At 45.9% G+C, this 26445-nt stretch overlaps 1 protein-coding gene across 1 annotated transcript in view; it reads left to right on the forward strand.

The window, feature by feature from the left end:
• Positions 1-26445, forward strand: part of uba6 (ubiquitin like modifier activating enzyme 6) — a 148186-nt gene that overhangs the window by 14320 nt on the left and 107421 nt on the right. The window contains exons 4-7 of the mRNA XM_078431305.1: positions 7232-7260; positions 8336-8430; positions 19790-19901; positions 22679-22759. Of these exons, the coding sequence (XP_078287431.1) occupies positions 7232-7260; positions 8336-8430; positions 19790-19901; positions 22679-22759 (317 nt within the window). The remainder of the gene's footprint in view (positions 1-7231; positions 7261-8335; positions 8431-19789; positions 19902-22678; positions 22760-26445) is intronic.

Here is a 26445-nt window from a genome sequence, read left to right on the forward strand (position 1 = left end):
GATGAATGCGTGGATGATTTTTTCAATGTCGTCAAATTGGAGGAAAGGTTTGATTTTAGCTATGGTACGAAGCTGGAAGAAGCTGGCTTTTACCACAGCGTTGACTTGCTTGTCACACTTTAATGTAGAGTCAAATATCACGCCAAGGTTTTTGACATGCGGTTTTTGACAAACTAAAGAGATTGCACAGGCCAGGATTTAATTCCTTGCAATACATGAGGCTGAGAAGAGGTCCCTAAAATTATGAAGGGGGAATAGATATGAACATAGTCTTTTTTGCAGGGTAGGACAATAAAGTGGACAAGTGGGCAGTTTGTCAAAGGGGGAAATAATTAATAGGGGCCTGTGCGGCACCGTTTCCACACAGAGAGTGGTGGGTTTATGGTATAAGCTACCAGAGGAAATTGTTGAAGCACGTTAAATAAGAACGTTCTAAAGATTGTGGTGTGGACCCGATGAGACGTTTAGAAACAGCCCCTTCAGCTCACCATGTCCACACACTGTTACCATGTTATCCCACTTTGAATGCCTACACGCTAAGGGGCAATTTACAGAAGCCAATTAACCTACAAACTTACGCATCACTCAAATGTGGGAGGAAAACAGAGCATCCAGAGACCCACGCGATCACGGTGGCGAAGCGATAGAGTTGCTGCCTTACAGCGAATGCAGCGCCGGAGACTCAGGTTCCATCCCGACTACAGGCGCTGTTCTGTATGGAGTTTGTACGTTCTCCCCGTGACCTGCGTGGGTTTTCTCCGAGATCTTCGGTTTCCTCCCACACTCCAAAGACGTGCAGGTATGTAGGTTAATTAGCTGGGCAAATGTAAAAATTGTCCCTAATGTGTGTAGGATAGTGTAGGTTTGTAGGTTAATTGGCTGGGCAAATGTAAAAATTATCCCTAGTGGGTGTAGGATAGTGTTAGTGTGCGGGGATCGCTGGGCGGCACAGACCCGGTGGGCCGAAGGGCCTGTTTCCGCACTGTATCTCTAAATCTAAAATCGATCACAGGGAGAACGTACATACTCCGCAGAGACAGCACCCTTAGTCAGCATCGAACTCTGGGTCTCTGGCGCTGTAGGTAGCAGCTCTACCGCTGCCCCACCTCATTTAACTCAGGGCCTTGTATCCTGGCAACATCCTCATAAATCTTCTCTGTACTCTTTCCAGCTACATTGCACCTTTCCCACAGCTGATAAAGGTTTGGACGGATTGTGTAGGAAGGTTACTGCAGATGCTGGTACACATCGAAGGTATCACAAAAAGCTGGAGTAACTCAGCGGGTCAGGCAGCATCTCTGGAGAGAAGGAATGGGCGACGTTTAGAGAAATCAATGTTCATACCGCTGGTGTTTGACTTCTCCAACTTCAGATAGTTCCTCTGCCCCTCTCTTTCCCCTCCCCCTTCCCAGTTCTCCCACTAGTCTTCCTGTCTCCACCTACATCCTATCCTTGTCTCGCCCCCTCCCCTGACATCAGTCTGAAGAAGGGTCTCGACATGAAACGTCACCCATTCCTTCTCTCCAGAGATGCTGCCTGACCCGCTGAGTTACTCCAGCATTTTGTGGCGCCAAGATTTGGACGGATATATAGATTGGAATGGCTCGGAGGGAGAAGTGGCAAACCTGGGTAAATGCGACAAGCTTAGATGGGGCATTTTGCATGGCATGACGAGTTGGGTTGAAAGGTCTGTTATGCCGTGTGGCGCTATGATTCTCTTCGTTGAATTGCACGGATTTCAAAATATTGTATGGATAGTATTGAACAATTTTGTGCATTGGCCCAAACTAGTCTTCAATATACATTATCAAGCTGGACAGTTTGTGTTCTAACTGTGCAGTTTGTGTTCTCGTGAAAAGGTTGCAGCATTTCACCCGTAGATTATTCTGATGTCTCAATTCAATAGGACAAAAAATGCTGGAAACTCTCGGCCCGACGGTCTGATTTTAGTTGTAGAGAGTTTGAGGAAGAGAGCAAATAGCACAAATGAATAATTGTTTTAATGGAGTAGGGTTGCCATGGTAGTGTAAGAAAATAACTGCAGATGCTGGTACAAATTCGAAGGTATTTATTCACAAAATGCTGGAGTAACTCAGCGGGTCAGGCAGCATCTCAGGAGAGAAGGAATGGGCGACGTTTCGGGTCGAGACCCTTCTTCAGACTGTCTGAAGAAGGGTCTCGACCCGAAACGTCGCCCATACCTTCTCTCCTGAGATGCTGCCTGACCCGCTGAGTTGCTCCAGCATTTTGTGGAAAAAGGGTTGCCATGGTGATGAGCTGTGGATATGGAGTTCTTCAGTAGACAGATTAATGAGGGCCGCTGTGAGAGAGGAACATAAACACCACGAAGTGAACCAAGGGGGAGAGGGAAGGGGAGAGGGAAGGGGAGGGGGGGGGGGGGGAATCGAGATAGGGATATAATTCATCGGTAAAATGCCGAGCCGAAGGAAATGTGCAGCAGGTCACCTTTGGATCATGGAGTGAGAACATCTGAAGCAGTAGAATAGGTAAATTACCAAGCGGATAAACAGGCTTGGGAATGGGGAGACGTTGGATCGGCTGGGAGTGTTTTCTGTAGAGTGTAGGAGACCATGAGTGCATGGATAAAGTGAGCATCGCTGTCTTTCTCCCAGGGTAGAGGGTTCTCAAATTAAAGGGCGTAGGCTTGCGGTGAGCCGGGGGAGATGGGACCTCGGCCCGGTCTTCACTCAGTGTGGGCCGTATCTGCAATGAGCTGCCACAGGACACAATTATGACCTTTAAAAAAACCATTTCAACAGAAATATGGATAGAAAGGTTTTAGTGGTCTACTAGACCAAGTGGACCTGTTGGGTCCAAACCTCTCCTGCATTGGTGCAGCACCCTCTCCCCCCTTCCCTCCCTCCCCCCCCTTCCCTCCCCCTTCCCTCCCCCTTCCCCCCCCTTCCCTACCCCCTTCCCTCCCACCTTCCCTCCCACCTTCCCTCCCCCTTCCCACCCCCCCTTCCCTCCCACCTTCCCTCCCCCCTTCCCTCCCCCCTTCCCTCCTCCCTTCCCTCCCTCCTCCCCTCCCCTCCCTCCTTCCCTCCCCACCTTCCTTCCCTCCCCCCCTTCCTTCCCTCTCCCTTCCCTCCTCCCAACATCCCTCCTCCCCCTTCCCTCCCAAAAACCACCTTATGCAAAAACATAAAGTGGTGGTGGAACTCAGCGGGACAGGAGCACTTCTGAAGGGGCAAGGTGACGTTTAAGGTTGGGACCCTTCTTACTGCTGCAATCAGTCTGAAGAAGGCTTCTGTCTCCAAACATCACCTATGCATGTCCTGCAGAGATGATGCCTAACCAGCGTAGTCACTCCAGCGCTTTGTGTGTTTTGCACATTAATTCTGTTTCTCTTTCCATCGATTGACCCGTTGAATGTTGACCAGCATTTGCTGTTTTTATTTCAGACTTTCACTGCTTACAGTTTGTTTTTTAAACTGATTTTTAAGTACAACACTGCCAGCATAAACAATGATTGTGAATTTGACAGTGTTTTTTAGTATCATAATAAATATTGTGACTAATAACAGGTTACTGTGACCTTGACCGTTCTCGGTTAAGTTATGATCATTCCTGCTGATACGCTGTGCATTAGAACGTGGAGCAGTGCAGCACAGGAACGGGCCCTACGACCCACAATATTCATGGCGAACACAATGCCAAGTTAAACTGATCTCATCTGCCTGTGCACGATTCAGCTCCCTCTTCCTTGCACCATCTAAACGCCTCTTAAACACCTACATCGTATCTGTACCACCACCATCCCAGGCAATGCATTCCAGGCCTCTGGAAAGAAAACTTGCCCAGTGCATCTCCATTAAGCTTTCCCTCTCTCGCTCAAAGCTATGCCTTACTAATGTTGGACGTTTCCACCCCGGGGAAAAACGTTCTGACTGCCTACCTTACCTATGCCTCTTATAATTTTGTGTACTTCTATCGAATCGCCCCTCGACCTCAGACGTTCCAGAGAAAACAATGCAAGTCCATCCAATCTCTCCCTGAAGCTGAAATCATCAAAGCAGCATTATGTGTAGGGAAATAACTGCAGATGCTGGTACAAATCGAAGGTAGACACAAAGTGCTGGAGTAACTCAGCGGGTCAGGCAGCATCTAGGACAGAAGGAATGGGTGACGTTTCGGGTCGAGACCCTTCTTCAGACTGAAGAAGGGTCTTGACTCGAAACGTCACCCATTCCTTCTCTCTGGAGATGCTGCCTGACCCGCTGAGTTACTCCAGCACTTTGTGTCTACCTTTGATTTGTACCAGCATCTGCAGTTATTTCCCTACATATCCTTTTGTATGTTCTCTCTAGGTACTGCCGTGACATTGTCCCTGATTAGCAAAGCAACTGTTTCACCTCTTTCCCCCCCCCCACCCCCCATCTCATTTGAAACATCAAAACTCGGGTATGTTGGGCTGCCTGTCATATTCCTCTCGCAACCAAGATCCCCCAAAGGCCACAGTATCATAATCCTAAATCGCAGTAGATGGGGCAGGCAAAAAAGGTCACAAGGAAATGGGGTGGTCAAAAAACTCAACCAAATGATGAGAGGAATAAGATTGGGTGGATGCACACAATCTCTTGCCCAGAGTGGGGGAATCGAGAAACGGAGGGCATGGGTTTAAGGTGAAGGGAGAAAGATTTAATAGGAATCTGAGGGGCAACTTTTTCATGCAAAGGGTGGTGGGTGTATGGAATGAGTTGCCAGAGGAGGTAGTTGAGGCTGGGACTTTTGTAATGTTTAAGAAGCAATTAGACATGTACATGGATAAGACAGGTTTAAAGCAGGCAAGTGGGACTTATGTGCATGGGACATGTTGGTCGGTGTGGGCAAGTTGGGCCGAAGGGCCTATTTCCACACTCTCTGTTTATGACTACTGATCCAGGCTCTTAAGTTCATCAACTTGTATGTATTACCCACATTATTCATGAACCCTTCTGTGCGTGTTATTCCTTTGAGATTTACATCATAATCTCAGACCTTCCATTTGTTGATCTGCTGCTCTATTTCCCACCCCGCTACCTTTCCAGTTTAAACCCTCCCGATTAGCAGAAGCAAACCGCCCTGTGAGGATGTCGTTCTGCTCTAGTTCAGGTGAAACCCATCCCTCTTGTACAGGTCACTTCGGTCCCAGAAGAGATCCCACTGGTCCGAAAATCTGAATCCCTGTTGAATATAAGGGTCAGGAAGACATGATAAACAATAGACAATAGGTGCAGGAGTAGGCCATTCGGCCCTTCGAGCCAGCACCGCCATTCAATATGATCATGGCTGATCATTCTAAATCGGTACCCCGTTCCTGCCTTCCCCCCATACCCCCTGACTCCGCTATCCTTAAGAGCTCTATCTAGCTCTCTCTTGAATGCATTCAGAGAATTGGCCTCCACTGCCTTCAGAGGCAGAGAATTCCACAGATTCACAACTCTCTAACTGAAAAAGTTTTTCCTCATCTCAGTTCTAAATGGCCTACCCCTTATTCTTAAACTGTGGCCTCTTGTTCTGAACTCCCCCAACATTGGGAACATGTTTCCTGCCTCTAAGCCTAGTCGCTCCAGTCTTTCAACATATGACAGTCCTGCCATTACGGGAATTAATCTAGTAAACCTACGCTGCACGCCCTCAATAGCAAGAATATCCTTCCTCAAATTTGGAGACCAAAACTGCACACAGTACTCCAGGTGCGGTCTCACTAGGGCCCTGTACAACTGCAGAAGGACCTCTTTGCTCCTATACTCAATTCCTCTTGTTATGAAGGTCAACATTCCATTGGCTTTCTTCACTGCCTGCTGTACCTGCATGCTTCCTTTCAGTGACTGATGCACTAGGACACCCAGATCTCGTTGTACGTCCCCTTTTCCTAACTCGACACCATTCAGATAATACTCTGCCCTCCTATTCTTACCACCAAAGTGGATAACCTCACACTTATCCACATTAAACTGCATCTGCCATGCATCCGCCCACTCACACAACCTGTCCAAGTCACCCTGCAACCTCATAGCATCTTCCTCACATTTCACACTACCACCCAGCTTTGTATCATCTGCAAATTTGCTAATGGTACTTTTAATCCCTTCATCCAAGACATTAATGTACATTGTAAATAGCTGCGGTCCCAGCACCGAGCCTTGCAGTACCCCACTAGTTACTGCCTGCCATTCTGAAAGGGACCCATTTATCCCCACTCTTTGCTTTCTGTCTGTTAACAAATTTTCTATCCATGTCAGTACCCTACCTCGAATACCATGTGCTCTAATTTTGCCCACTAATCTCCTATGTGGAACCTTGTCAAAGGCTTTCTGAAAGTCTCAATAGACAATAGGTGCAGTAGGCCATTCAGCCCTTCGGGCCAGCACCGCCATTCAATGTGATCATGGCTGATCATTCTCAATCAGTACCCCGATCCTGCCTTCTCCCCATACCCCCTGACTCCGCTATCCTTAAGAGCTCTATCTAGCTCTCTCTTGAATGCATTCAGAAAATTGGCCTCCACTGCCTTCTGAGGCAGAAAATTCCACAGATTTACAACTCTCTGACTGAAAAAGTTTTTCCTCATCTCTGTTCTAAATGGCCTACCCCTTATTCTTAAACTGTGCCCCCCCTGTTCTGGACTCCCCCAACATTGGGAACATGTTTCCTGCCTCTAACGTGTCCAACCCCTTAATAATCTTATATGTTTCGATAAGGTCCCCTCTCATCCTTCTAAATTCCAGTGTATACAAGCCTAGTCGCTCCAGTCTTTCAACATACGACAGTCCCGCCATTCCGGGAATATCCTTCCTCAAATTTCACAGGGAAATCCCGACAACTGACAGGGAGACTTGCCTATTCTCACAGGGAAATTCCTGACATAGGGGATTGAATTCAAACAAAATGTGTTCGCTTAGCATGGAAGTGCTGATCATATCGAACCCGGCTATTCAACCATTTTGGATTTAGTCTCTTGCCATGGGATACCGATGGGGATGTATAAAATGAGTTTTCAAAAGATCTTTGAATCAAATTTAATTGAAGTATTTGGAGGATGCATGACAAGATAGAAAACAAATGACGGGGAGAAGTAATCCAAGTGTATGCTTTGCCATCAATTTTTCTATGAAATATTATTTGTGCATTATAATTGGTACATATTATTGTCAAAGATAAATCCACTGAACTGTCGAGTTTAAATTATTTAAGGCAAAATAACGGATCACTTTTCTTTTGGCAGCAAAGAACATTATTCTTGCGGGAATAAAGGTAGGGTCAATCTTAGTAAATTGTAAACACTCTCTTCGTTCAGTGAATACATAAATTAATTGTTTGAATTATTAGGTGCTTGCGTTGTAAAAGTTTTTGTGCTGTTCCAAGAGATTACGTCAGATTCATGATTATGTAAATTGAATATTAAGATGAAAAAAACACTCCATTTTCCATCGGATTATCCACCTGTGGCTTGCCAGCCTTTGGCCTGTGCCCACCACCCTTTTCCAGTTGTCCTCCCTCACTACAATCAGTCTGAGTAGAGTCCTGATTTGGAACGTCACTTGTTGCCTGACCGACTGAGTTGCAGCACTTTGAGGATGAGACGGAGTTTCTTCCCACAGGCCATCAGGACTGTTAACTCTCATATCACCAGGGACTAATTTAATTGACTGTATTAATTTGTTTTTTGTGTTAACATTTTTTTTTTTTTCTATTCCGTTTTGTAGTTTAGCACAATCCGCACTTTCATTTCACTGCACATCTTGTATGTGTATGTGGCAAATAAACTTGACTTGACTTGTGTTTCGTTAAGACGGTAAAAGAAGCTGTTGAAACGAGGTTCAAGCGGGTTTTGGGTTTTGGATGAATGATGGCGGAAGAACACTCAAACAGTATAAAGTTCACAGAGGGGAAAAAAGACGAGGGCAACAATAAAACTACTTGTAACACTTCACCCTTAAACAACGACCTAGCAAATAAACACCGACTGCCACAAGTTCAACTGGAAAGTGCTCGTAAAAGCTTGTTGAGAACGTGACATTTTATAGTCTGTAGGCCTTGGCATCACTCTGGAATCACGGACATGATCCACACTATTCGTTTCCATGTGCCTTTCTAAAGCTTCTTGAACACCATTATCGAATGTTTCCACCACCACCCCATGCACCTTTGTTCCAGCACCCACGCCATTTCCACAACACGAGGTTTTTCGTCGCAACACGTATTACATTCCAGCAGAACTGTTTGTACTGATAACATGGAAAATATAAATAATTCAAAGTAATTTTTTTATTTATACCGCTGATTATATAATGACACCTAAATGTATTTTTATTCCTCTCTGCGCCAGGCACTTACCATCCATGACACCAAACCATCTGAAACTTGGGATCTGGGGTCTAATTTCTTTCTGCATGAGGATGACATTGCCAGTCAGAGAAACAGGTGAGAATTGTGAGAGTGATATAAAATCTCTGCGCTGAGCAGAAATAAGCACTGATTTAATTTCGGCAACACACAATTTATTTTGGAATACGTGTCCTAATTCATCCAAATAATAATAATAACTAGACCAGGTGGACCCATTGGGCCCAAACCTCTCCTGCATTGGTGCACCACCCTGTCCTCCCACCCTCCCCTGTCTCCTCAAACCCCCCTCCCCCTCCCTTCTCCCCCCCCTCCCCTCTCCCTTCTCCCCCCACTCCCTCCTTCCCTCCCTCCTCCCCTCCCCCTCCCCTCCCCTCCCCCTCCTTAGGGCGGCACGGTGGCGCAGCGGTAGAGTTGCTGCCTTACAGCGAATGCAGCGCCGGAGACTCAGGTTCGATCCTGACTAAGGGCGCCGTTTGTACGGAGTTTGTACGTTCTCCCCGTGACCTGCGTGGGTTTTCTCCGAGATCTTCGGTTTCCTCCCACACTCCAAAGACGTGCAGGTATGTAGGTTAATTGACTGAGCAAATGTAAAAATTGTCCCTAGTGTGTGTAGGATAGTGTGCGGGGATCGCTGGGCGGCGCGGACTCGGTGGGCCGAAGGGCCTGTTTCCGCGCTGTATCTCTAAAATCCTTTTAAACTTAAAAAAGTGAATAACTTTAAAAATATAAAACCTCATGAAGTACGTGCAAGTTTGCAAAGCACCCCCATCAGCCCTCCCTTCACTTGTCTCCGAGCAACCATTTCTCTCTTACCATCCGATCCACTCCAAAATAACTAAAGTACTGTACTTGATAAGGGCAAGGCCTTTTATCAGGTTCTGCAAGACAGGCTGATCTGGAAGGCAAGATCGCATGGGAATCAGGGAGAGCGAGCTAACTGTTCTCCCGGTGGCTCAGCACTTCAACTCCCCCTCCCACTCCCAATTTGATCGGTCAATCCTGGGCCTCCTCCATTGTCAGAGTGAGGCCCAGCACAAATTGGAGGAACTGCACCTCATATTTCGCTTGGGCAGCTTACACCCCAGCGGTATGAACATTGACTTCTCTAACTTCAGATAGCCCTTGCTTTCTCTCTCCATCCCCTCCCCCTTCCCAGTTCTCCCACTAATGTTACTGTCTCCGACTACATCCTATCTTTGTCCCGCCCCCTCCCCTGACAGCAGTCTAAAGAAGGTTCTCGACCCGAAACGTCACCCATTCCTTCTCTCCTGAGATGCTGCCTGTCCCGCTGAGTTACTCCAGCATTTTGTGTCGAACTGGATACAGAACTGGCTTCATGTAAGGAAGCGGATGGTGGTGGTGAAGGGTGTTTTTCAGACTGGAGGCCTGTGGTGTGCCTCAGATCAGTTAGTCCCATTCCTACTTGTGGTTTATATCAACACTTTGGATGAGAACGTAAAAGGCATGATTAGTAAGTTTAGTAAGTGCATCAAGTAGGTGGTTTTGTAGACAGTGAAGATGGTTATCAAAGATTACAGTAGGATCTTGAACATAGAAGCATAGAAAAATTCGGCCGTCGACCCAGGACCGCCATTCAATATAATCATGGCTGATCATCTAAAATCAGTACCCAATTCTGTCTTTTTCCCCCATATCCCTTGATTCCTTTAGTCCTAAGAGCTATATCCAACTCTCTCTTGAAAACATTGTGAATAGGCCTCCACTGCCTCCTGTGGCAGAGAATTCCACAGATTCCACAGATTCACAACTCCCCTAACATTGGGAACATTTTTCCTACATCTAGTCTGTCCAATCCTTTAAGAATTTTATATGTTTCTATAAGATCCCCTCTCATTCTTCTAAATTCCAGTGAATATAAGCCCAGTCGGCCCATTCTTTCATCATATGTCAGTCCCGCCATCCTGGGAATTAACCTGGTGAACCTACGCTGCACTCCCTCAATAGCAATAATGTCCTTTCTCAAATTAGGAGACCAAAATTGCACACAATACCCCAGGTGCGGTCTCACCATGGCCCTGTACAACTGCAGTAGGACCTCCTTGCTCCGAAACTTAAATCCTCTCGCAATGAAGGCCAACATGCCATTAGCTTTCTTCACTGTCTGCTGTACCTGTATGCTTACTTTCAGTGACTGATGTACAATCACACCCAGGTCTTGTTGCACCTCCCCTTTTTATAATCTGACACCATTCAGATAATAATCTGCCTTCATGTTCTTGCCACCCAAGTGGATAACTTCACATTTATCCACATTATACTGCATCTGCCATGCATCTGCACACTCACTCAACCTATCCAAGTCACCCTGCAGCCTCATAGCATCCTCCTCACAGCTCACACTGCCACCCAGCTTTGTGTCATCCGCAAACTTAGATATGTCACATTTAATTCCCTCGCCTAAATCGTTAATATATATTGTAAGTAACTGGGGTCCCAGCACCGAGCCTTGTGGTACCTGACTAGTCACTACCTGCCATTCTGAAAAGGACCCGTTAATTCCTACTCTTTGCTTCCCGTCTACCACCCAGTTCTCTATCCATGTCAATACCCTACCCCCAGTACCATGTGCTCTAATCTTGCACACCAATCTCTTGTGTGAGACCCTGTCAAAGGCTTTTTGAAAGTCTCGATACGCCACATCCACTGGCTCTCCCTTATCCATTCTACTTGTTACATCCTCAAAAAAAATCCAGACGATCGGTCAAGTATGATTTCCCCTTCATAAATCCATGCTGACTTTGACCGATCCTGTCACTGCTTTCCAAATGGGCTGCGATAACATCTTTAATAATCGACTCAAGCATCTTCCCCACTACTGATTTAAGGCTAACTGGTCTATAATTCCCCGTTTTCTCTCAAGGGTACTAATTCCATCAGCAGGGCAAGTGGGCTGAAGAATAGCTAATGCAGCTTAATGCAGATAAATGTGAGGTATTGCATTTTGGGAAGTCACAGGGCCCTGCAGAATGTTGGAGTGCAAGGGGATATGGGAGTGCAGGTACATAGTACCTTGAAAGATGCGTTACTGGTAGACATGGTGGCCAAGGCTTTCAATACATTGGCCTTTGTTTTTAAGGGTATTGAGTATAGAAGTTGGGATTTGTAGGAAAATAACTGCAGATGCTGGTTCAAATTGAAGGTCGACACAAAATGCTGGAATAACTCAGCAGGTTAGGCAGCATCTCAGGAGAGAAGGAATGTGTGACGTTTCGGGTCGAGACCCTTCTTCAGACATGTCAAGGGAGGGGGCGGGACAAAGATAGGATGTAGTAGGAGACAGGAAGACTAGTGGGAGACCTGGGAAGGGGGAGGGGATAGAGAGGGACAGAGGAACTATCTGAAGTTGGAGAAGTCAATGTTCATACCACTGGGGTGTAAGCTGCCCAAGCGAAATGTGAGATGCTGTTCCTCCAATTTGCATTGGGCCTCACTGTGACAATGGAGGAGGCCCATGGCAGAAAGGTCAGACATGGGAGTGGGAGGGGGAGTTGAAGTGCTGAGCCACCGGGAGATCAGGTTGGTTAAGGCGGACTGAGCGAAGGTGTTGAGCGAAACGATCGCCGAGCCTGCGTTTGGTCTCGCCGACGTAGAGAAGTTGACATCTGGAACAGCGGATGCAATAGATGAGGTTGGAGGAGTTGCAGGTGGAGGAGGTAAGTTGTTATGTTACAGTTGTGCAAAACATTGGTGAGGCCACATTTGGAGTGTTGTGTTCAGTTTTTGTCACCCTCCTATGGGAAGGATGTCGTTAAGATGGAAAGATCGCAGAGAAGATTTATGATGATGTTGCCTGTACTTAAAGGCCTGAGCTTACGGGAGAGGTTGTGCAGGCAGGCTAGAACTTAATTCCTTGGAGTGCAGGAGGATTTTGAGGCAGGTACAGTGACAGCATTAAAAAGACACATGGATAGGAAAGGTTTAGCAGGATTTGGGCTAACCACAGGCAAATTAGACTGGCTTAGATGGTACATCTTGTTGGGCATGCACGAGTTGGGCCTAAGGCCTGTTTTTATTCTGTGTGACTCTATGACCAGTGCTTGCCTTGTGGCCATCTATGTCTTGGTGAAGTAGATGCTCATCTGCACACTTGTTCCAGGTTGTTAATCTCTGCACGTCAGGTTGTGCGTTCCACAGTCCCAGCACTCTTCCAGTAAGGTTCCACCTCAGATCTTTTCCACACTTCCTGCTCCTTGACTTAAACCTATTTCCTTTGAATTTAGACACAATAGACGACAGGTGCAGGAGTAGGCCATTCGGCCCTTTGAGCCAGCACCGCCATTCACCGTGATCATGGCTGATGATCCACAATCAGTCCCCCGTTCCTGCCTTCTCCCCATACCCCCCTGACTCCGCTATCATTAAGAGCTCTATCTGGCTCTCTCTTGAAAGCATCCAGAGAATTGACCTCCACTACCTTCTGAGGCAGAGAATTCCACAGATTCACAACTCTCTGACTGAAAAAGTTTTTCCTCATCTTCGTTCTAAATGGCCTACCCCTTATTCTTAAACTGTGGCCCCTGGTTCTTGACTCCCCCAACATTGGGAACATGTTTCCTGCCTCTAGCGTGTCCAATCCCTTAATAACCTTATATGTTTCAATAAGATCCCCTCTCATCCTTCTAAATTCCAGACACCTCTGTTAAGGGGAAGACTTTCTTACTGTCCATCATATCCCTGCTCATCATATTGTTGCGTGTCTATTAATTTGCTTTGGTTTCGGGATACAGTGCGGAAACTGGCCCTTTGGCCCACCGAGTCCGCACTGACAAGCGATCCCCGCACATTAACACTACTGTACATGCACTAGGGACAATTTACATTTATACCCAGCCAAATAACCTACAAACCTGCACGTCTTTGGAGTGTGGGAGGAAACCGAAGATCTCGGAGAAAACCCACGCAGGTCACGGGGAGAACGTACAAACTCCGTGCAGGCAGCACCCGTAGTCGGGATGGAACCCGGGTCTCTGGCGATGTAAGCACTGTAAGGCAGCAACTCTACCGCTGTGCCACCTTGCTGACCTGGTTTCCCACTAGTTTCTCTGGTCAGTGGTAAACAATCCATATGTACACAAATATCCCACACGAGAGGGCATAACTTTAAGATGATAGGGGGAAGGTTTAATGCAGATGTGCGGGGCAAGTTTTTTTTGCACAGAGTGTGAATGTATTGCCAGTCAGTAGGAATGGTGGTGGCAGATGTGATATAGGCACATGTGGGAATGATGGAGAATGTGGGAATGATGGAGAATGTGGGAATGATGGAGAATGTGGGAATGATGTGGGAATGTGATGGAGAATGTGGGAATGATGGAGAATGTGGGAATGATGGAGAATGTGGGAATGATGGAGAATGTGGGAATGATGTGGGAATGATGGAGAATGTGGGAATGATGGAGAATGTGGGAATGATGGCACATGTTGGAATGATGTGGCACATGTGGAGGCAGATGTAACATAGGCGGACCTGTTGGCAAGGATACTCGACAGGGGAGACCGAAGTCTGGAAGAGCCGTAGTGGTCGGTGACTCCATAGTCCGAGGGACGGACAGAAGATTCTGTGGCAGAAGGAGGGACTTGAGGATGGTCTGTTGCCTCCCTGGTGCCAGGGTTCAACACATCACAGACCGGCTTCAGAAAATCCTAGTGAGGGAAGGCGATCAACCTGAAGTCGTTGTGCACGTGGGCACGAATGACGTCGGGCGGAAGAGGAAGGAGGTGCTACAGCGGGAGTTTAGAGAGTTGGGAAAAACACTGAGAAGTAGGACGTCGAAGGTGGTTATCTCTGGACTGCTACCGGTACCTCGTGCTGGTGAGGCCAGGAACAGAGAGATAGAGGGTATGAATTTATGGCTGAGGGACTGGTGCAGAGAGCAGGGATTTAGATTTCTGGACCACTGGGATCTCTTCTGGGCTAGGGGTGACTTGTACAAAAGGGACGGGTTGCATCTTAACAGCAGGGGGACAAACATTCTGGCAGGCAGGTTTGCTAGTGTGACACCTGTGGCTTTAAACTAAGTAGTGGGGGGGAGGGGTTAACAAATTGTGAATATGAAGATGAGGTAAAAGGAAATACAGGAGATATTGCAAAAGACTCTCGGAAGAATGGGAACAGAAGTTCTAGAGGGGAAAAGAAATTAAGGGCAGGGCCAATTGTGAACGATGTGAGAGGGGAGGTAAATACAGAAGTTAAAGTGTTGTACTTAAATGTGCGTAGTATAAAAAATAAAGTGGATGAGCTTGAGGCTCAGTTAGTCATGGGCAAGTATGATGTTGTAGGGATCACTGAGACATGGCTACAAGAGGACCAGGGCTGGGAACTGAATATTCAGGGGTACACAACGTATAGAAAAGACAGACAGGTGGGCAGAGGGGGTGGGGTTGCTCTGATGGTAAGGAATGATATTCATTCCCTTGCAAGGGGTGACATAGAATCAGGAGATGTTGAATCAGTATGGATAGAAATGAGGAATTGTAGTGGTAAAAAGACCCTAATGGGAGTTATCTATAGGCCCCCAAACAGTAGCCTCGACATAGGGTGCAAGTTGAATCAGGAGATAAAATTGGCGTGTCAAAAATGTAATGCTACGGTGGTTATGGGAGATTTCAACATGCAGGTAGACTGGGAAAATCAGGTTGGAAATGGACCCCAGGAAAGAGAGTTTGTAGAGTGCCTTCGAGATGGATTCTTAGAACAGCTTGTACTGGAGCCTACCAGGGAGAAGGCAATTCTGGATTTAGTGTTGTGTAATGATCCTGATCTGATAAGGGGACTAGAGGTAAAAGAGCCATTAGGAGGCAGTGATCACAACATGATAAGTTTTACTCTGCAAATGGAAAGGCAGAAGGGAAAATCGGAAGTGTCGGTATTACAGTATAGCAAAGGGGATTACAGAGGCATGAGGCAGGGGCTGGCCAAAATTGATTGGAAGGAGGCCCTAGCAGGGAAGACGGTAGAACAGCAATGGCAGGTATTCCTGGGAATAATGCAGAGGTTGCAGGATCAATTTATTCCAAAGAGGTTGAAAGACTCTAAGGGGAGTAAGAGACACCTGTGGCTGACAAGGGAAGTCAGGGACAGCATAAAAATTAAGGAGAGGAAGTATAACATAGCAAAGAAGAGTGGGAAGACAGAGGATTGGGACTCTTTTAAAGAGCAACAAAAGTTAACTAAAAAGGCAATATGGGGAGAAAAGATGAGGTACGAGGGTAAACTAGCCAATAATATAAAGGAGGATAGCAAAAGTTTTTTTAGGTACGTGAAGAGGAAAAAAATAGTCAAGGCAAATGTGGGTCCCTTGAAGACAGAAGCAGGGGAATTTATTATGGGGAACAAAGAAATGGCAGACGAGTTAAACCGTTACTTTGGATCTGTCTTCACTGAGGAAGATACACACAATCTCCCAAATGTTCTAGGGGCCGGAGAACCTAGGGTGATGGAGGAACTGAAGGAAATCCACATTAGGCAGGAAATGGTTTTGGGTAGACTGATGGGACTGAAGGCTGATAAATCCCCAGGGCCTGATGGTCTGCATCCCAGAGTACTTAAGGAGGTGGCTCTAGAAATAGTGGAAGCATTGGAGATCATTTTTCAATGTTCTATAGATTCAGGATCAGTTCCTGTGGATTGGAGGATAGCAAATGTTATCCCACTTTTTAAGAAAGGAGGGAGGGAGAAAACGGGTAATTATAGACCAGTTAGTCTGACATCAGTGGTGGGGAAGATGCTGGAGTCAATTATAAAAGACGAAATTGCTGAGCATTTGGATAGCAGTAACGGGATCATTCCGAGTCAGCATGGATTTACGAAGGGGAAATCATGCTTGACAAATCTACTGGAATTTTTTGAGGATGTAACTAGGAAAATTGACAAGGGAGAGTCAGTGGATGTGGTGTACCTCGACTTTCAGAAAGCCTTCGACAAGGTCCCACATAGGAGATTAGTGGGCAAAATTAGGGCACATGGTATTGGGGGTAGGGTACTGACATGGATAGAAAATTGGTTGGCAGACAGAAAGCAAAGAGTGGGGATAAATGGGTCCCTTTCGGAATGGCAGGCAGTGACCAGTGGGGTACCGCAAGGTTCGGTGCTGGGACCCCAGCTATTTACGATATACATTAATGACTTAGACGAAGGGATTAAAAGTACCATTAGCAAATTTGCAGATGATACTAAGTTGGGGGGTAGTGTGAATTGTGAGGAAGATGCAATAAGGCTGCAGGGTGACTTGGACAGGTTGTGTGAGTGGGCGGATACATGGCAGATGCAGTTTAATGTAGATAAGTGTGAGGTTATTCACTTTGGAAGTAAGAATAGAAAGGCAGATTATTATCTGAATGGTGTCAAGTTAGGAGGAGGGGGAGTTCAACGAGATCTGGGTGTCCTAGTGCATCAGTCAATGAAAGGAAGCATGCAGGTACAGCAGGCAGTGAAGAAAGCCAATGGAATGTTGGCCTTCGTAACAAGAGGAGTTGAGTATAGGAGCAAAGAGGTCCTTCTACAGTTGTACCGGGCCCTGGTGAGACCGCACCTGGAGTACTGTGTGCAGTTTTGGTCTCCAAATTTGAGGAAGGATATTCTTGCTATGGAGGGCGTGCAGCGTAGGTTCACTAGGTTAATTCCCGGAATGGCGGGGCTGTCGTATGTTGAAAGGCTGGAGCGATTGGGCTTGTATACACTGGAATTTAGAAGGATGAGGGGGGATCTTATTGAAACATATAAGATAATTAGGGGATTGGACACATTAGAGGCAGATAACATGTTCCCAATGTTGGGGGAGTCCAGAACAAGGGGCCACAGTTTAAGAATAAGGGGTAGGCCATTTAGAACGGAGATGAGGAAGAACTTTTTCAGTCAGAGGGTGGTGAAGGTGTGGAATTCTCTGCCTCAGAAGGCAGTGGAGGCCAGTTCGTTGGATGCTTTCAAGAGAGAGCTGGATAGAGCTCTTAAGGATAGCGGAGTGAGGGGGTATGGGGAGAAGGCAGGAACGGGGTACTGATTGAGAGTGATCAGCCATGATCGCATTGAATGGCGGTGCTGGCTCGAAGGGCTGAATGGCCTACTCCTGCACCTATTGTCTATTGTCTATTGGCACAGTGGGAATGGCAGATGTGACATAGGCACATGGAAGTGTAAGGAATAGGGGGATATGAATCACACACAGGCAGATGAGATCAGTTTAACTAAGCATCATGTTCCACATGGAAGTGTAAGGAATAGAGGGATATGAATCACACACAGGCAGGTGAGATCAGTTTAACAGCATCATGTTCGGCACAAACTCTGGGCTGAAGGGTCCATTCCTGTGCTGTGCTGTCCTGTGTAAGCCCAAATTATCCTGTCCTCATAAGCGATGTGCTCCATCCCTGCATTTTGGAGAATTCCACTGCAATCGTTCTGATGTGATCTCTACAGCACGGCAACTAGACATCCACATTGCTGTAGCTGTGGCCTACTCTTAAATTCTTTGCTTGGCTACTTCCACTTTGCCTTGCCTGTTGTGGTACATCCACCTGTGCAACCGCCTCTGGCAGTGCGTTCCAGATAGCAAGCACTCTGCATGTGGAAAGACTTACTCCACAACTTCCCTGTCACCTGAAACTTCTTTTTAATATGCCCCACCATGGGTCTGATGGTCCGGTCCCTCAGCCTACTTTCCACCAGGGGAAACATGGCCAGCCTATTCAATCTCTCACCATAACTAAAGTCCTACCATCTAAGCAAGGGAGAACCTCCTTTCACCCTCCCCGTTTGTCTTGCTCCGGTAACATCCAGAATAGCCCAAATACAACATGATCAACACCCAGTCTGAAGAAGGGTCTCGACCCGAAACATCACCCATTCCTTCTCTCCCGACATGTTGCCTGACCTGCTGAGTTACTCCAGCATTTTGTGAATAAATCGATTTGTACCAGCATCTGCAGTTATTTTCTTATGATAAGTCCTGATCTGTGAGGGCAAGGCAACTCACATTTGGAGGAGTGTGGACTAATTAGGGACAGTAAACATGACTCAGTATGCAGCAGGTCATGTCTCACTAACTTGTGGGCACCGTGTTATCGGAAAGATGTTGTCAAGCTGGAAAGGGGACAGAGAAGATTTACGAGGGTGTTCCCAGGACTTGAGGGCCTGAGCTACAGGGAGAGGACGAGTAGGCTGGGTCTCGATTCCTTGGAGCGCAGGAGGATGAGGGGTGATCTTATAGAGGTGTATAAGATCATGAGAGGAACAGATCGGGTAAATGCACAGAATCTCTTGCCCAGAGTGGGTGAATCGAAGACCAGAGGACATAGGTTTAAGGTGAAGGGGAAAATATTTTATCGGAATCTGAGGGGTAACCTTTTCATACAAAGGGTGGTGGGTGTATGGAACAAGCTGCCAGAGGAGGTAGTTGAGGCAGGGACTATCCCAACATTTAAGAAGCAGTTAGACAGGTACATGGATAGTTTGGAGGGATATGGACTGCTGGTAGGTGGGACTAGTGCAGCTGAGACATGTTGGCTGGTGTGGGCAAGTTGGGCCGAAGGGCCTGTTTCCCATACTATATCACTCTCTATGACTCCATCCAAGGACCCAAACAGGTGAGACAGAGGTTCACCTGCACCTCCTCCAACCTCATCTATTGCATCCGCTGCTCTAGATGTCAACTTCTTTACATCGGCGAAACCAAACGCAGGCTCGGCGATCGTTTCGCTGAAGACCTTCGCTCAGTCCGCCTTAACCAACCTGATCTCCCGGTGGCTGAGCACTTCAACTCCCCCTCCCACTCCCAGTCTGACCTTTCTGTCTTGGGCCTCCTCCAGTGTCAGAGTGAGGCCCACCGGAAATTGGAGGAACAGCACTTCATATTTCGCTTGGGCAGCTTGCAGCCCAGTGGTATGTACATCGACTTCTCCAACTTTAGATAGCTCCTCTGTCCCTCCCTTCCCCTCCTCCGTCCCAGTTCTCCCTCTATCTTCCTGTCTCCACCTATATCCTTCCTTTGTCCCGCCCCCCTGACATCAGTCTGAAGAAGGGTCTCGACCCGAAACGTCACCCATTCCTTCTCTCCTGAGATGCTGCCTGACCCGCTGAGTTACTCCAGCATTTTGAGAAATAAAAAACTCTCTATGACTCTATTACTCTCTGACTTGTAAGTAAGACTTTCATTGTTCTGTTTTGGTACGTATGACAATAAAACATTCAGATACTTGTTTATTTTCCTTCCAAGTGAATGTTTTCGGAATTAAATGATTGTGAAGCTGATTATTCTTGTTCTTTTGCTCTGGGTCAGGGTAATATTTTGTATTCATTCCTGTTTTAAAGTGTTAATATCTTGTTGCAGATTAGAAATACAATAAAAGTGCGCGCAAAGAAATAAAAAGTTAATTAATTTGTTCTGAAAGGTAATTAGTTTCTTTATTTAATTTGTAGGGCCAAGGCCACCATGTTACAACTTGCTGAACTCAACCCCTATGTCCAAGTCACTTCTTCCAACATCCTTTTGGACGAAAATGCAGATCTAAGTTTTCTGCAACATTATCAGGTAATTCAGGCAATTTATTCAAACTTTTAACATGTTTAGCCAGTCACAGAATCATCGTTACACAGCAGGAAAAAGGCCCTTTGGCCCAACTCAATCATTCCAACCAAAATGTAAATACCAAACAGAGAATTCACTGTGACATGTCAAAAGTTATAATAGAGTATCGTTCATTCATTCATTCATTCATTCATTCATTCATTCATTCATTCTGAGCTTGTTCCATTTTAATCAGTATTATCGCAAAATGACTGTAAGTGTGTCCACTGTATTTCTTACCTTGTCCCCACGTTAGCCAAATCAGTATTTTACTTTACTGGCTTGTATGTAAAATGATCTAGGACTTTTAAGGTATTCCAACATTGATAGTATTGTTGAAAGAAAGACACATGGCCATCGTGAAATTGATGTGGGCAGATAGCCTTTCTTTGCACCAGATACACATTGATGTCTGAGATAGACGCAGAATTCTGGAGTAACTCAGCGGGTCAGGCAGCATCTCTGGAGAGAAGGAATGGGCGACGTTTCGGGTTGAGACCCTTCTTCAGACTGATGTCAGGGGAGTGGTCAGTACAGAGATAAAATGCAGTTGGAGACAGATTGGGAATGGGAGGGGGAGTTGAAGTGTTGGGCAAAGAGGATGGTGTCATTGCGTTTCCTACTTATGTAAAAGTGAATAATGAGTCTACAGAAAATATTAAGAAGCAAAAATGCAGGTACAGCAGGCAGTGAAGAAAGCCAATGGAATGTTGGCCTCCATAACAAGAGGAGTTGAGTATAGAAACATAGAAAATAGGTGCAGGAGTAGGCAATTCGGCCCTTCGATGGCTGATCATCCAACTCAGTATCCCGTACCTGCCTTCTCTCCATACCCCCTGATCCCTTTAGCCACAAGGGCCACATCTAACTCCCTCTTAAATATAGCCAATGAACTGGCCTCAACTACCTTCTGTGGCAGAGAATTCCACAGATTCACCACTCTCTGTGTGAAAAAAAACTTTCTCATCACGGTCCTAAAAGACTTCCCCCTTATCCTTAAACTGTGACCCCTTGTTCTGGACTTCCCCAACATCGGGAACAATCTTCCTGCATCTAGCCTGTCCAACCCCTTAAGAATTTTGTAAGAGTATAGGAGCAAAGAGGTCCTTCTGCAGTTGTACCGGGCCCTAGTCAGACCGCACCTGGAGTACTGTGTGCAGTTGTGGTCTCCAAATTTGAGGAAGGATATTCTTGCTATTGAGGGCGTGCAACGTAGGTTTACTAGATATATTCCCGGAATGGCGGGACTGTCATATGGTGAAAGACTGGAGCGACTAGGCCTGTATACACTGGAATTTAGAAGGATGAGAGGAGATCTTATCGAAACGTATAAGATTATTAAGGGGTTGGACACGTTAGAGGCAGGAAACATGTTCCCAATGTTGTGGGAGTCCAGAACAAGGGGCCACAGTTTAAGAATAAGGGGTAGGCCATTTAAACTGAGATGAGGAAAAACTTTTTCAGTCAGAGAGTTGTGAATCTGTGGAATTCTCTGCTTAGAAGGCAGTGGAGGCCAATTCTCTGAATGCATTCAAGAGAGAGAGAGAGAGAGAGCTCTTAAGGATAGCGGAGTCAGGGGGTATGGGGAGAAGGCAGGAACGGGGTACTGATTGAGAATGATCAGCCATGATCACATTGAATGGTGGTGCTGGCTCGAAGAGCCGAATGGCCTCCTCCTGCACCTATTGTCTATTGTCTATTGAAAGATTGAAAAGACTGGGCTTGTATTCACTGGAGTTTAGAAGGATGAGAGGTGATCTTATAGAGACATATAAAATTATAAAAGGACTGGACAAGCTAGATGCAGGAAAAATGTTCCCAATGTTGGGGGAGTCCAGAACCAGGGGCCACAGTCTTAGAATAAAGGGGAGGCCATTTAAATCTGAGATGAGAAGAAACTTTTTCACCCAGAGAGTTGTGAATTTGTGGAATTCTCTGCCACAGAGGGCAGTGGAGGCCAAATAACTGGATGAATTTAGGAGATAGTTAGATAGAGCTCTGGGCGCTAGTGGAATGAAGGGATATGGGGAGAAGTTGGGCACAGGTTACTGATTGTGGATGATCAGCCATGATCACATTGAATGGCGGTGCCGGCTCGAAGGGCCAAATAGCCTCCTCCTGCACCTATTTTCTATGTTCCCATGTTAATCTCTTGGATCAGCCTTGAAGGACTTTATCAAAAACGTTACTAAAATCCACATAAGCAACATCTACCACCTTGCATTCATCAGTCCCCTTCATCAGTTCCTCAAAAATCTCAATCAAATTAGTAACACACAACCTGTCGTGTATAAAGCCATGCTGGGGGATGTGGGTTATGTGCAGGCAGATCGAAGGTATTTATTCACAAAATGTTGGAGTAACTCAGCAGGTCAGGCAGCACCTCAGGAGAGAAGGAATGGGTGACGTTTCGGGTCGAGACCCTTCTTCAGACTGAAGAAGGGTCTCGACCTGAAACGTCACCCATTCCTTCTCTCCTGAGATGCTGCCTGACCTGCTGAGTTACTCCAGCATTTTGTGAATAAATACCTTCGATTTGTACCAGCATCTGCAGTTATTTTCTTACACAGGCAGATAAGAGTGGTCTTGTTACGACATTGTGGACCAAATAGCTTGTCCCTGTGCTGTGTTCTATTTTCTAAGCATGTCACAGTGTCTGAAGGGCCTGTTGTATGACTCTGACTGTGGTGTTGTACCCTGCCATAATTATTATTAATTGGACCCTTTTATTTCATCTGTAGTGTGTGGTATTAACAGAGACTAGACTTTCACTTCAAAAGAAGATCAATAACTTTTGCCGTTCTCAGCAGCCACCCATCAAGGTATGTTTTGCTCGTGATGTACAGGGCGTGAACTTTCCATCGCCACTTAGTTGATCACTAAATTTGCAACTGGTATAAATTTTGTTGCAATATTGCAAGACAAGAAATAATTATTCCTCTTGTCTTTTGTTGGATAATAGAGCAACATGCTCTCTCACTGCTCTCCCTCTGTGATTTCTCCTGCCCTCCTACTCTCCGACCACATTTTGAACCAGGCAGAATATCGATTTGCTTTTGGATACTATTCTGCTGTAAACGAGTATAAAAATAGTACATTGTGCATGCAGTGAGCATGAATTGTTTCTAAACAGTATTGTACCGACCAGGTTATTCCAGATGTCACACTGTTTTGCTGCTTCTCGCAAGATATCACTGTATGACTGTACACTATATACCATGCATGCTTGGGCACCTCAAACATAGAACATTACAGCGAAGGAACGGCCCTAGCTGAACTGATCTCATCCAGAAACAGAAAATAGGTGCAGGAGGAAGCCATTTGGCCCTTCGAGCCAGCTGATCGAGCCATGGCTGATCATCCACAATCAGTAACCTGTGCCCAACCTCTCCCCATATCCCTTGATTCCACTAGCCCATATCCCCAGAGCTCTATCTATGTCTCTCTTAAATTCATCCAGTGATTTGGCCTCCACTGCCCTCTGTGGCAGAGAATTCCACAAATTCACAACTCTCTGGGTGAAAACGTTCCTTCTCACCTCAGTTTTAAATGGCCTCCCCTTTTATTCTAAGACTGTGGCCCCTGGTTCTGGACTCCCCCAACATTGGGAACATTTTTCCTGCATCTTAGCTTGTCCAGTCCTTTTATAATTTTATATGTCTGTATAAGATCCCCCTCTCATCCTTCTAAACTCCAGTGAATACAAGCCTAGTCTTTTCAATCTTTCCTCATATGACAGCCCCGCCATCCCAGGGATCAATCTGTGCCTGCACATGATCCATATCCCTCTCTTGCCTGCACTTCCATGCACCTATCTAAAACCCTCTTAAGTCCCACTTTCATATCTTCCTCCACCACCATCTGTGGCAATGCGTTCCAGGCCCCCACTACCCTCTGTGTAAAGAAAACTTGCCCTCTACATCTCCATTACACTTTCCCCCTCTTAGCTTCTCGCTATGCCGTCTAGCATTGCTCAATTCTGCCCTGGGAGAAAGGTTCTGACTGTCTACCCTATCTGTGCCTCTCTCAATTTTACATGCTTCTGTCAAGTCTCCCCTCAACCTCCGACATTCCATTCCGCTAAACCTCCTTTTTACCCTCGCCACAGTTTACACATCTCCCCCCCCCCCCCCCCCCATCTGTAATGGGGTGACCAAAACAGCATGCAACACTCCAAATATGGCCCAACCAAAGTTCTATAGAACTGCATCATGGCTGCCTGACTCTTGTTTGCAATACCCCGAGCAAAGCAGGCAAGCATACCATACGTCTTCTTTACCACCCTGTGCTGCCACCTTCAGTGAGCTATGAACTTGAACACGAAGATCCCTCTCCACAACTGCACTGTCAAAGGTCTTGCCAATCACTGTATACTCTCTCCTTGCTTTTTCAGTCCGAGAGTTGTAAATCTGTGGAACTCTCTGCCTCAGAGCCCAGTTCTCTGAATGCATTCAAGAGAGAGCTAGATAGAGCTCTTAAGGATAGTGGAGTCAGGGGGTATGGGGAGAAGGCAGGCACGGGGTACTGATTGAGAATGATCAGCCATGATCACATTGAATGGTGGTGCTGGCTCGAAGGGCCGAACGGTCTCCTCCTGCACCTATTGTCTATTGTCTATTCAATCTCCCAAAGTACAACTCCTCGAACTTGCTCGGGTTAAACTCCATCTGCCATTTCTCTGCCCATTGTTGCAGCTGGACTATATCCCGTTGTATCTTCTGACAGGCTTCCTCACTGTCTGCAACTCCTCCAATTTTGGCGTCGTCAGCAGACGCACTCACTAACTCATCTACATTTACGCCTTGGTCACAAACACCAGAGTTGCAGCACAGACCCTTGTGGAACTATACTGGTCACAGACCTCCAACCAGAATATCTACCTTCCACCACAACCCCTATGGTTTCTGTGAATAAGCCAGTTCCAAATCCATACGACCAAGTCATCGTGGATCCTATACATCTTAATCTACTGGATTGGCCTACTATGAGGGACCTTATCAAAAGCCTTATTCAAATCCACGTATATAACACCCACCACCCTACCTTCATCAATCTCCTCCTCAAAACACTTGATTCAAGTTGGTGAACAACGACTTGCCACGCACAATTCTGTGCTGCCTATCCCTAATTATCCCATTCGCTTCCAAATGGGAGCAAATTCTATCTCAAAGAATTCTCTCCAATAGTTTCCCTATCACCGGCATGAAGCACACTGGCCGAGAGTTCCCTGGATTCTCTCCTGAACTAAGGGTTAACGTTGGTCACACGGCAGTCATCTGGGACCTCGCCTGTGGCTAGAGTAGAATCAAAAATCCTTGTCAAGAACCCCGCAATCTCCTTCCTTGCCTCCCTCATTGCTCACGATGTGACTGAAGCCTCAAATTGCAAAATGCATGCTTGTTTGTCCAATATTCAGCGTGATGCTTTGGGAAAGTTATGTTGATCAGCTAATAAATGCCTAATGCAGCAACAACCATTTAAAAAAAACACAGATCAATATTGCGTTTCTGCTCCAACCAAGAAAACCAACCAGCACCTGTTTTTTTTGTAACAAAATGCATCAAAAATAGTTAAATTGAAGCGATTTTATTCCAAAAAATGATTCTGGCAGTTCTCAATCAAACTTGCGGTGGTTTTCGTTTGTTGTACGTTTGGTGTATTTCTAATCTGCAAAAAGTTATAAACACATTAAAACAGGAATGAATACAAAATATTACCCTATTACAAGAATAATCAGCTTCACAATCTTACCATTTCTGGCCTACCAGTCATGATTTTCTACTGTGATTCATGGAGAAGGCTAAACAGCATCTTCTCACGACAACCTCTCAGAACTATTTTAATACAAACCCTTTTGAATTTGCTTCCCTTTATTCTTTTCTTCTGCCGTTGTGCACGGTTTTTCTTTACTTCTCCTTCCCATTTTCCTACAGTGTTTGAGATTTGTAATAGAGAAAAAAAATTACATGTGGTTAAAGTGCACATTGTCAGATTTTAATAAAGGCCATTTTGATACATTTTGGTTTCACCATGTAGAAATTACAGCATTGTTTATACATAATCCCCCCATTTCAGGGCACCATAATTTTTGGGACACAGCAATGTCATGTAAATGAAAGTAGTCGTGTTTAGTATGTTGTTGCATATCCTTTGCATGCAATGACTGTTTGAAGTCTGCGATTCATGTACATCACCAGTTGCTGGGTGTCTTCTCTGGTGATGCTCTGCCAGACCTGTATTGCAGCCATCTTTAGCTTATGCTTGTTTTGGGGGCTAGTCCCCTTCAGTTTTCTCTTCAGCATATAAAAGGCATGCTCAATTGGATTCAGATCGGGTGATTGACTTGGCCACTCAAGAATTTACCATTTTTTAGCTTTGAAAAACTCCTTTGTTGCTTTAGGATAGGATGTGTCTATACACTTCAGAATTCACTTCCAAAGAAGCAAAGAGTAGGAATAACAGGAAGCAAAGAGTAGGAATAAACGGGTCCTTTTCAGAATGGCAGGCA

Source organism: Rhinoraja longicauda, chromosome 3 (genome assembly GCF_053455715.1).
Source record: "Rhinoraja longicauda isolate Sanriku21f chromosome 3, sRhiLon1.1, whole genome shotgun sequence".
Taxonomy (NCBI): Eukaryota; Metazoa; Chordata; class Chondrichthyes; order Rajiformes; family Arhynchobatidae; genus Rhinoraja; species Rhinoraja longicauda.